We start from the raw sequence: 11815 nt of genomic DNA, 5'->3' as shown, positions 1-11815 counted from the left end.
CCACGGTTCCTGCGGCCGGCGGTGAAGGTGGGCTATTTAACTCTACTCCCCTCCCCAGTAATTGTAACCCCTGCCGAACAAAGGCTTGAATATCCATTTCCAAGAAAAAGGGTGAGTGCCCTCTCCATGCCCCGCTCACCCTCCTCGCCCTCAGTTTACTGTACTAGTAACCCTGGTAACCCCATGGGCATAATGCAGATCGGGGGGGGGGGGGGGGGGGGGGGGGAGTGCAGTGAAGCAACCTCTTGTACCCCTCACAATTCACTCTGATGACGACCAACACTTTTATTCATGGAGAGGGCAGGTGGGATTTACAATACGCTTCAAATCACTGCCCTCCCGAGCTCTCCCCTTCTCTTTTCTGTCTTTTTTTTAACACATTATATTTTTTTCCTTTAATACATCCATCATGGGTTGATTTTATTTCATCTTATTTGCTTTGACATTTTCTATGCTTTTTATCTCCGTCCTTTCTCTCTCAGAAATGAAGCTTGGTCCCACACTTCTCTCGCAGCAGACGTGGCAGTGGTTTGCAAAAGGTCAGTGTTATCTAAACAGACCCATTGGGCTATTTGCTATAGCACCCTCCATCAAGCAGGAAGCTCAGAGGAATAGGCCCATCACTTCAATCAGCCATGACAGCATGCAATGAATTTATAATGGCTGCAGCCAGGCAAGGAAAGAAGAAAAAAAAAATCAGACAAACAACGAGAACAAGGGAGAGGAGAGAGTGGAAAGGAAAGGAAGAAGAGAGGAAAACACAGGGGCGGATGACTAAAGAGTGAGGGTAAGAGGGTAAGAGGGTAAGAGGGTGAGGAGCTGAGAGCCAGAGGACAGTTCAGATGTCGTCTGTGTCAATGACCACCGTGTGGAGCAGTGTGTTGTTTGTTTGTGGTTTGAAACAAACAGGTGATTGTTGAGAGTTGAGGATATAAACTGTGACCGTGTTTGACAGTAAACTGCACTGTGTATACGTGTGTGTGTGTGTGGTTACCTGTACACAGTATACAAAGTTTCTGTTTGAACAAAAGGACACGTAGACGCCACATACTCCAGGTTTTGTGCAGTTATTGGCCTGTTTGCAGAGAGATAGAACCTTATCGCTCCTCGGAGGGTAAGTACATGTGACAGCAGATAAATACAAACCCTTGATGGATATCTTGATAGATTGTAAGATAATGGAGTCTACACACACAGATATGGACAATTGCTTCAATATGTCTTCTTCCCTATGGCCCGTGCATGCCGCTAAGACGACATGTACTGAAACCCGGGCTGCTCTTTACGTGGAGCGCGTGACTGCAGCCGGCACGAGCACGGCCCCTGCCCTTTGACCACATCAACCGAGGCAGTCGGACTCATCTTTTAGTCTTCTCTTATCACCGAGAATCAAACATTAAAAGAGGGAGGGAGCCAGAGTTACTGATAAAGACAAAGACTTATGGTTGGTGAATGGGAGGAGGTACAGATAAAGAGGCAGAAAAGATAATCGACAAAGAAAATTAACAGTAATTAAAGGCTTAGAAGGGAAAACTAAGAGAACGGTAGAATGTAGTGTGGAGTGGAAACCGGGGGAAGCAGTAAACGGAGGACAAGAGAAAGACACCACGCCATGTGTCTCATCCTATAAGCTTCCACTTCCTGTCTGTCCAAGTTACGCATCTAAAACAAGCGGGGCGGAGTCCAGCTGTAAGCAAACAGGCGGTTTTACGAGAGTACCATTCTGCAATTACCTGTAACCTTGACTGTCATGGTTTTAAGAGCAGCCTGGCCTTGGAGTTTCCTAGAGACACCTGAGGGAGGGCGATAAAAGAAGCTCTGCAAATTAGAGCTGCGGGGTGGGAATGATTTTCTATCTGAGTCCAGCGACTCTGCGCCCAGAACTCCATCTGCCCGTCTGCACGGTCACAACTACTGGCGCCCTCCCACACCCTGGCTATCTCTGTGTCTGCCTCCATGTCTGTAGGTCTGTCCGTCTGACTCTCTGTCTGTGTCTGTGTCTTTCTCTGTGTGTGTGTGTGTGTACTATAAAGCCAAGTTTTAGTAGTTTCATCAGCCAAGCCTATAATCTTGACACACACACACACACACACACTCTTAGATAAAGTAAAGGTTTGACCATTTGCTAATAGTGATGGGCAGGAAAATATTTGATGTTCCCAGCTTCACCATTTAACATTCTCACCCTGCACTCTGACCTTAAGGAGTGTGTATGTATTCACTGGGCATGACAGTGGGCGTGTGTGTGTGTGTGTGTGTTCGCATATGTGTGCTCCAGCTCCTTTTAGCTGGCCAGTCCCCAAAAACGTCCCTGAGACACACACTCTCACTGTCCTATTAACAGGACATATCAGGGGCCATTTGACCTCCACCTTCTCTCTGACCTTTAGCGCCATCCCTTGGGGACTGCGGGTCATCAAGGTGAAAGTGTGTGTGTGACAGGGTGAGGGGCTGCTGCCTTGTCTGGATGTGAGCAAACACTGATGGTCAAACACTGAGGCTCCTCCAGACGTTAGTATCAGTCTACACCACACACACACACACACACACATAGTTATTTTATACAATATTAGTAAATTATAAATAAATCTGTACTATATTGATCCCATATTTGGGAAATTGTTGTGTTAGCAGCAGATATGCTGTTAACAGGCCGCCCCTAGCAAGCACCTAGCATGTGGGAATCAAACCCAGGACTCTGCTATTTGCTTCAAAGGCAGGCGTGCTAACCGCTACACTATGGAACCGACTCTCTCTCTATATATAACACATATATATTACATATATAACATAAACATATACAGGTGGATCCACGTTGTGTGTTGTTATCCCTATACTTATAATAAATACTCCTGACTTCTTCATTATACTTGGTACCAAATACCATGTGTGTTTAGTACCTGTCGAGCAGATTTCATTCTCTCAACAACTTTTTCTGTCCATCTATTGTGATCGCTCTCTTGAGTTTGGGAATATAAATCATTAAGTCGTCGGCGTATGTAATTACCTTTTTTCTCCCTGTTTGTGGTAATTACTTGCACAAGTCACAGCCTTTGAAGTGCGTGGTACTTTAGATCGTATATTATGTCACTAAACAGCCATCGCAACAGTTTGACGACGGTCATCAAACTGAGGGACCTGCGATTCGCTAGGTTTAAACGTTTGGTTGGCTGTTCTACTGAAATGTTTTACAAGGTACTGTCGTGTACACCTTTGTAGTGTTGTGTAATTGTACTATTGCAACTCTTACTGCATCTCTTACTGCACTAACCACAACACTCACTGTCGAACTGCAACATTTAACTAACATTAGTTTTTATTTACTGGGGATTTCCAATAGAGCTGAGATGTAACAGTGTGATTTCTTTAAGGCTAGATGAAAAACAGGAACCAACTAAGAGCTGCACCAAGAACTCTTTCTTTAGAGTTCTGTTTCCAGGGTTCTTCAGCAGTCTGGGTCCTATCATGAAAAGAGAAGAGCGCTGTTGTTAATCAGCAGACCTTTCCCGCCTGATGCCAGTTCCTGACTCAACTGATGGCCCATACTGCTTTGTCGCGAGTGAGCGACATAAAATATATGTTTATGAAAAGGAGAATTAATCACAGTGGGTATCTTTGGATAAAGTCATATTTGTTTTTTATGCCCTTTCTCCAGCTCTGTCTAGGAGGGCTTTTATGTGCCTGTAATTACCATATTTCATTAGCACATGGAGTGTCACTGCTGGAGCATCAAAGCAGTTGGCTCTTCGCATGTGCGGCAACCACTGCCAGGGAAGTACACAACTATCTGTTTTTTTCCCAGAATAAATTCGCCCGCGCCTGTTTTTGAGTGCACTCTCTCCCTCAAGCTGCTGTCGATATCAAAGAGAACCCATTCCACATGTGAAGTGCCCCTTGTGCAGAATAATAAAGCAGTGCATCGTGGCAAAAAACTGTGAAACACAACACTCTTACCGCCATCCTTCTGTGAACGCACACACACACACACACAGTGTTCCTGTCTCCTTTGTAGCTTCTTTACTCTCCTTCGTACACACCTCGGTTTTTAAAAAACAAATCTTCTGCCTTTTCCACAGGGCAGAGAACAGTGCAGCCAAGGTCACCTTCATTATTCTTTCCAAGGTAAACTTTCAGACTGTGTAATCTACAGCTACGGATCTGTAGTAGTGGATTATAATCCTGAAAGTATGTCGGCCTGTGAGGTAACCCACCATTCTACTGTGGAGGAAAACACACTCTCCTCACCCTGTGGTTTGACTCTGTCACAGTTTGTTTTGCTGCACGTTTCAATCAGAGGCCATTTTCAACTGATCAGCCCAAAGTTAGAAAATACTTTTTTTGGCCATGAAACCTGTCCCCAGAATAAAATTTTATGTGCTTCATAAAATTGCAATTTAAAAAACTAAACTACAAACTAAGGCCCTCTACAGGTAAAACAATGAAAATACAGAATTGTTGGTTGATTGATTTATTAGTTTGTGTCATGTGGTCACTCAAAGTTATAAAATAATAATAATAAAAAAATTACATTATTTGTCCCACAATGGGGCCCACAATGAAGGCATGTGGTTCATTTGGGACTTGAACCTAGGACCTTCTGTGAGTCAGGCAGATGTGTAGGGCAGGCAAGATAACTGCTTCACTATAGAACTGCAACCTGTTACAACACCAATTCAAAAAATATCAGTGTCAATGAACATCTTCATCACAACTTTGACATTTAAATTCCTGGTAAAACTTTTATTTTACCCATTTGAACTAAAGAAGTTCAAATGTGGAGACTTTACTCTGACTTTACACTGATTTTAAGTTGACTTTACTCTATATCCATGTAAATGTTAGGATCCATTTATGTGTTTTTTTATTAGTTTCTGGGTTACACATTACTATGCACTGGTGTTTTAAGCCAGTGACAATTGTAGCCCACTGCTACGATGATTAACAAAGTGAAATGTTTTTAGTGTCTTAAGTGGAAATGAATTAAACATTTTAATTCATTTCCACTCACATCCAGGAATGAAACTATAACAAAACCCTGGTCTCAACTAAGGGCAACTAACTAACAGGGCAATGGTACACTTTTACCAGAGGCTGCTAAGACCCTGAGACTTGCACCTGACCTGTGTCGAAGCCCCTCAAGGCCACAGGCCGGAGAGACGCTCATCTTCAAGGGGAAGGAGACAATGGGGAAAGACTAATGTCTCATCCAGCACAAACACAGATGAGTTAACAAAGCTCCACAAACAGCCGCGCTCTGGCTCCACTATCAGTGGGATTATCTGAAGAGAGATGAACTAAATACACTTTTGTTTTCTCAAAGCTTTATGGCTGCCCTCGGCTAGACGGAGAATCAAAGCTCTCTGTGAAATATGGGTAAGCGTTCACCACACAGGACATGGTTAGAGTAGACAGACGTTCCCTCCAACACATAATTACAGATCCAGCGTTTAAAAAAAAAAGATATTTTGTAAACATCCTTCAGCAACAAGCAGACAGAACCGCTGCTCCTTAGGTGGCATTTTTGGAGCACACATGTGTGGCTACAATGGATCTGGATCACAACAATGAGTTGCTTTTAATGTTAAAGTCAATGGATGTGTTTGCTGTGTGATAACAAACTCCTGTTGTGTGAATGTGTGTGTGAGTGTGTGTGTGAGCTGCAGCTCAACAATCACAGCAACACACACTTGAAATGCTCTCAGCAGCTCCAGGAGCCACGGATCGATGTTCACCTTGGCTCTGCTGACTTTCACTCTGTGTGAGTTATTGATCAAGGATGAGGCTGCAGCAGTGAAATGTGAAAACACTGCAACATTTGTCTGAGGATCAAGGCGTTCTGCTCCTCCAGCACCAAAGCATAGTCATGCTGGCATGTTATTTTTCAGAGACTTTAAGTCGGCTTGAAATATCACTCGTGTCTCTGCGGTTCCTCTCTCTTCTTCTTCACTGAAATGTACAGGAATCAACCCGACATCCTCTTAGAGCAGTTAGACATCTGAATTTAAACATCTCTCCTGGTTCTCTTCCAGTTGAGTGAATAGGTGTGACGCCTGATTCACAGTGCACCTCCTCAGCCTCTATGGGCCTTAACCTTGGAACACCTCTCCCCCCATTTGTAGAAGACACAGACCAACCGGGAAGGAGATGGAGGGAGTGGGGGAGTTAGCCGGGGGTGCTGGAGCTGTGTGGAGAAACCCGGGCCCTGCCACATTATATGCTCTAACATGACTAGCAAATCCAGCACGGTTAAACAAACTTAACCTTCATTTGTGAAACGGTGCAAATCAAAGGGCAAAAAACGACTTGTGCAAGTAATTACCACCAGGGGAGAGCAACAGGGCAAAGGAAGGATGGAGGGAGGAGAGGAGAGGAGAGGAGGGAGGGAGCGATGGTCGGAGGGGGGTGGATGTGGGGGCAGGGTGCTGGGTCTCAGGGACAGCTCTCTGTTAACAGGTTGAATGGAAGGAAATCGGAAACATTTAAGGTGAGGGGCATTTTTAATGAGTTTGCTCAGAAATTGATTTTCCACTGTAATCTTTTATTTATATGCAGCTGGCGGCATGTCCCTGGCAAAGTGAGGGTCAGACCTCAGAGGGCCCTGTCAAGACCCCCACTCACTCAAACAACACCCCAAAGCCCAGGGAAAATGGTATTCTAGCAAAGGCAAATATTGTCCTGTCTCGGCTTAAGGGGTAAAACAGCTGTTTGCTCTAAAAAACTTGCTTTTCACATTTTTACCTCATCTAAAAGGCAGTCGTTTGAGAGAAGATTGGAAAGAAAAGGACTGCTCAAAGATTCTCCTCATTGTTAGTTCTGTTCATTCGGGTTAGACATTTAGGTTTAGAATTTAAAAATCAAACAGTGATTTAGGTCAAAGTCTATTTAGGTTTTTGAAATGTTTCTCATCTCAATTATGATTTAAATAGTTTTCTTTATTTTATTTTTCTTTTTTAATTACTGAAATTTTATTTAATACTTGAATATTAATGTTCTTGTGTTGACTATATTTTTTCCCAAGATCCACAGATACAAGATTCATAATTACAAAAAAGAAAACATTAAATATTGATGATAAATGTAATTAACTAAATTAATTAATGTCTGGCATATTGTTCATTATTAATAAATGAAAAATACTAATAAAAAACAAGAATAATTGTATGTAAAGGTAAAGATTACAGTAAAGGAGAAAAAACTGCAATAGAAGGGTTTTCAATTAAATGTAAAACATATCTAGATTTTTTTTGTCTTGCATAAGCAGAACAAATTGACTGACTACTACAAAAATACTGATGTTATCTGTAATAACGTGAATACACTTTTTAACATCCTCTCACTAGGATTAGGATTATAGGTTTTGTTTTTATAGGTAATGATATTTGTTTAATGAAAAACATCAATATTGAAAATAAAATAAAACAGTTGAATACTTGGTTTTGAATGTAGCTTTCAGTGTATACATATTTAAAACAAATATAACACGCACTTTCCAATTTCTGTCTTCAGTCAACGTCATTTGAAAAGATCGTTTAAAATCAGAGTACTGTTAAGAAGAACGTTGTTGCTGACAGTACTACTCTGCTGCTACCTAGCGTTAACACTGGAACAGCGCAGTGCTACTCTTCAATCATTGAAAATTGGACGAAAAAACAAAGATTCCAATGCAAACTACTTTTTAAATTACATTTTATTTTTGTAATTAAAATAATATATGATATAAAAAATGTGCCCAGAGGCAATGTCTCTGTCATTGGTGTGGAACCCCAGGGTTCACCTCCTGGGCAAGTTCGAATCCCGGTTAGGGCGGTTAATACCTTTCAGTGGACTCACCACCCGCAGGAAGGTTCAGGGGGGTTGGTACGGTGCACTGTGATGTGGATGGCAGTCATGGAGACTGCCGCCCCCGCGACCCGGTAACAGATAAGCGGATGAAAATGGATGGATGGATGGATGGATATAAAAATCCTCAATTAAAAACAACACATGCTGAGATGTTACATGTATCCTGAATACATTTATGTCAATATAATTTTAACACAATAATGTTAACAATAATGTTTACGCACTTGGTATGTTCACAGCTTCATTAGTCTTTTAATTAGATTTTTTCAGATTATATTTTCAGAAGAAAGTCTTTCTATGTTTGACCAGCAGAGGGCAGAATTACATTGATTGTAACCACTGCGTTTTAAGGCGCTTATATTTCAAACCAAAATTATTGTATCGGAACAACGGAATGGGCTTTGCTGTGTCTTCTTATCAGGTTGCCATTTTTGTTAGATTTTTTTTTTGTATTATTTGTCATTATGACACAGCACAGTGGTGCTTTGGCCCAGAGGCAAAGTCTCTGTCGTTGGTGTGGAACCCCAGGATTCGAATCCCGGTTAGGTGGGTTGGTACCTTCGAGTGGACACCGTACCAGTTGGTACGGTGCAGTGTGATTTGGGTGGTGGTCATGGAGACTGCTGCTCCTGCGACCCGGTAACGGACAAGCGGATGAAGATGGATGGATGGACACAGCACACACAACAAAATGTGACCTCACCTCTGCTTTTAGAGCACCCAGGGAGCAGTGTGTGGGGACGGTGCCATGTTCAGCTGGTGGACTCAAACCTGACACCTCCCAGACCCAAGTCCCCATCCTTAACCACCAAGGCACCACTGCCCCTAATAAATAAATACATATGCCACACGTTATTAGTTTTGCCAATTTATTTCTTCAAAAAGCGAGAAAATATAGTCTTTTCTTCCAGAAATAATAAATATACAACATTTCTTTATGAACAAAATGCACAATATACAAAAGTGTCGACTGAGTGTGTCACCTTCTACACAGTACTCCTGGACCCATCTGGTTTAGTATGTTCTATTCTCATTGTTAATGTCAGTCGTCTATGTTGGTACAGTATCACATCTTCATTAGCTGAGAGAATCCTCTATAAATTATCACAGATCTTTGTTGTACTACGTGTCCTTCAATCTACTGCAATACTTCCATAAGGTCCAACATGGCGGCTGAGAGCTTATTACACACATATTGAGACTTGACATTTAGGTTTTACTGAGTCTTGGCCGGTGTGATCCGACTGACGTGATTATTTATTTCTCCATGTGATTATGGTCAGTCGGTACCAGGTACATTCCCCTGCTGTGGTACGGACCAGGCAGCGTAGAAGTTCTGTCTGTGAGATAGCACTGTCTTGTGGTCAGGAGGTAAACAACACGTGTGATAAAATCCAGGCCAACAGGCAGGACAGGGTGAGGCTGCTTTGACGGGAGACCGTCTCTGCAGAGCTGGGTCTGGGGGACGGACTGGGCTGTTGCTCTGTGGAGGTCTTCACTAGTCTGCGCTGCTCCTGATGGGTCAGAGGGGGCTCCACTGTCACGTAGTTGTTGATTATCCTCACATTTGGTGTTGGTGTAGTGCTGGAAAAAAGTAAAAAAAAGAATTAGGGATGTCCTATATTAACTTTCTGTCAATTTCCGATATGCTGATATTGTCCAAACATTTCAATTCCGATTACGTTATCAATCGATACCGATATAGACCTGTTAGTATTTATTTATTTATCTGTACAAACCACTGTATGAGTTGCTGGGGCCTTTCTGCATACAATCCCCTGACTATTACAAAGATTGAGCTGCAATGCTGTCATCTAGTGACTTTCAGCTTCATATACAGCCATTTATCCCCAACATATTACATAATTAAGCTAATATCAGCTGATAATATTGGTCAGCTGATATTATACTGAGATGGAACTCCAGTGTCTTCTTTTGTACTTGATATCAATGTTCAGTAGCAGCTTGTGCTGAAATGCTCTGGTGATTTCCTTCTCCTTGTTCACAGAATGCTGGGAATTTCCAACTAATGTTTCTTCAATATGGAATTTTATTTTTGCACTTCGGCCTTGCCAAAAATCACTGCAGCTCTAAGAAGCCTCTCACCCATCACCAATCCGAACCCACAGGTCGCTGAAAAGACGGGGACGTCCGTGGCCACGATGACCTTTGCGAGGGCGTTTGTGTCGTCCAAACTCCTCCAGCTGGCTGAGGCTGTCTGGGAGCAGCATGTGAGGCAGTTCCTCGTCCTCCAGGCCCGGGATGTCCTCTGGGTCTCCTAATTCCACCTCAGATGGACTGGTTGACCAACTGGTGGGGGCTGCAGTGGAGGACACAGCGGTCTCCTCACTGGACCCTGCAGCAGGTCTACTCCTAAAACAACGTAGGCCATAGAGAATATGAGTAACGTCACAGTAAAATAAAGTTTTATTAAGCATATAAATTATGATATGAAGCGTATAAATACCAACTGTGTTTAGAGGCATCAATTAAACCTGGTACTGATGGAGTTTCCCAGACTCGCCTCACATTTCCAAGGCTTCTTGCTCAACTCCTGTGAATATCAGTTTTCACGGTCCCTTAGTCTTCCTGCTACTTTCCACTTGCAACACTTTCAATTAAGTTCAAAATATGAATGCCACACAGGATGCCTTCCTAAATAAACACGGTACTAAGTGGCTGAAATGCCCAAGAGGCAGTGTCAAAGGAAGCTGTAACTCTTATGACTGTTCAACTACGTCAAAAACTGACGCTGGTCCAGAGCAGACCACCCAGAATAACCTGCCCGCCTTAGAAAAGATTTTCATGCTCCTCGTTCTTTTACCCATTACTCATAGTTTCTTTGCTCTTGCTCTTCCCTGTCAGTGTGGCTCCCACTTGACTTTGTTTTTCAAGATGGAACATCAAAAAGAGCCCAAGAACCACTGAGAAAAACAGCTGGAACAGAAACAAAATAGAAACTGCTTTATTTTGAAACATGTCACAGTGTGGTGCGGACTGGAACGCCTCTGATCGCTACATGATCGTTAGCTTCACAAAGTGCGACGCCATGAACATTAGCCCAGGGTTTTCTTTAAACCCGCACTCAGATACTGATGGTTACGTTTGGGTGATGAAAAGCTTCAGGTCTGTGGTCCAGCTACTGTGGAGCCAAAGTCAGCAGCGGTCCACGCTGTCACTCATAGACCAGGAGCTGAAAACCTGCTGGGTTTCAAGGCTCAGTTTTCATCCACTGGATGTCATGTTGTCATTTTTCTTTTGTCTGTCTGTCTGTCTGTCTGTCGCATCACTTTCTCTCTTCTTGTCGGTCTACGTTGACATGTGGTGGTTGGCTCGTGTGCAAGTGTTTTCAAACCGCCATAAGTCGCTCCACTTGTCAGGTATTCAAACCATAACCAGTGACTAAAGCACACATCTGTGCTCAGAGTGCAGCGGGAGATAGAGAGGCCAAGTTTACTGCTGCAATTTGGAGTAAGGAGCTTGTAAAACCTCCGGCTGGCTGGATGGATGGAGGGACTGGGATGTTTTCACTGTTACAAAGAGATTCCCTCTTGTTGTGCCTTGTTTTTCCATTTCCACCCTAATTCAAATGGCTGTTGCTACTATTTTATGGACCAATGGATCAACCTGAGAGGAGAGCGCCTCTGTGCCAAAAAGTAGGAACACACGCCAGCCTTGTACACACACACACACAAGTGCCTGCACACAGCGCAATACAAAAACAAGGTACGTATGTGAAAAAATACTGCGGGACAGAAGCCAAGCCTCTGTGTGAGATATGCTGTGCTTACGTGGATGTGGGTGCATTAGGTTTGGCTCTCCTCACGCCTGCATCCAGAACTCCACGTGTGCATGTGTGTGTATAATGTACACGTTGTGTGGAGTGTGGTAACAGTGGCTGCTGAGAACAGACAGATTCTACTCTGGCAGCAGCCAGAGGACGGAAGGCGAGGGAGTGGGTGAGCTCTCAAAG

The 11815-nt window shown here is 43.2% G+C and overlaps 1 protein-coding gene across 3 annotated transcripts in view; it reads right to left on the bottom strand.

Moving 5' to 3' along the window:
• Positions 1–8706: 8706 nt before the first annotated feature.
• trabd2b (TraB domain containing 2B) overlaps positions 8707–11815 on the bottom strand; it is an 88632-nt gene continuing 85523 nt past the window's right edge. For all 3 annotated transcript variants that reach the window (XM_008336326.3, XM_008336320.3, XM_025065242.1), the window contains exons 7-8: positions 9949–10215; positions 8707–9426 (exon numbers count right to left, since the gene is read on the bottom strand). In XM_008336326.3, coding sequence (XP_008334548.1) covers positions 9207–9426; positions 9949–10215 — 487 coding nt within the window. In that variant the 3' untranslated portion in view covers positions 8707–9206. The remainder of the gene's footprint in view (positions 9427–9948; positions 10216–11815) is intronic.

The sequence above is a fragment of the Cynoglossus semilaevis genome, chromosome 2, assembly GCF_000523025.1.
Source record: "Cynoglossus semilaevis isolate Cse_v1.0 chromosome 2, Cse_v1.0, whole genome shotgun sequence".
Taxonomy (NCBI): Eukaryota; Metazoa; Chordata; class Actinopteri; order Pleuronectiformes; family Cynoglossidae; genus Cynoglossus; species Cynoglossus semilaevis.
Note: the sequence above shows the minus strand (reverse complement) of the source record. Positions and strands in the feature narration are given on the sequence as shown.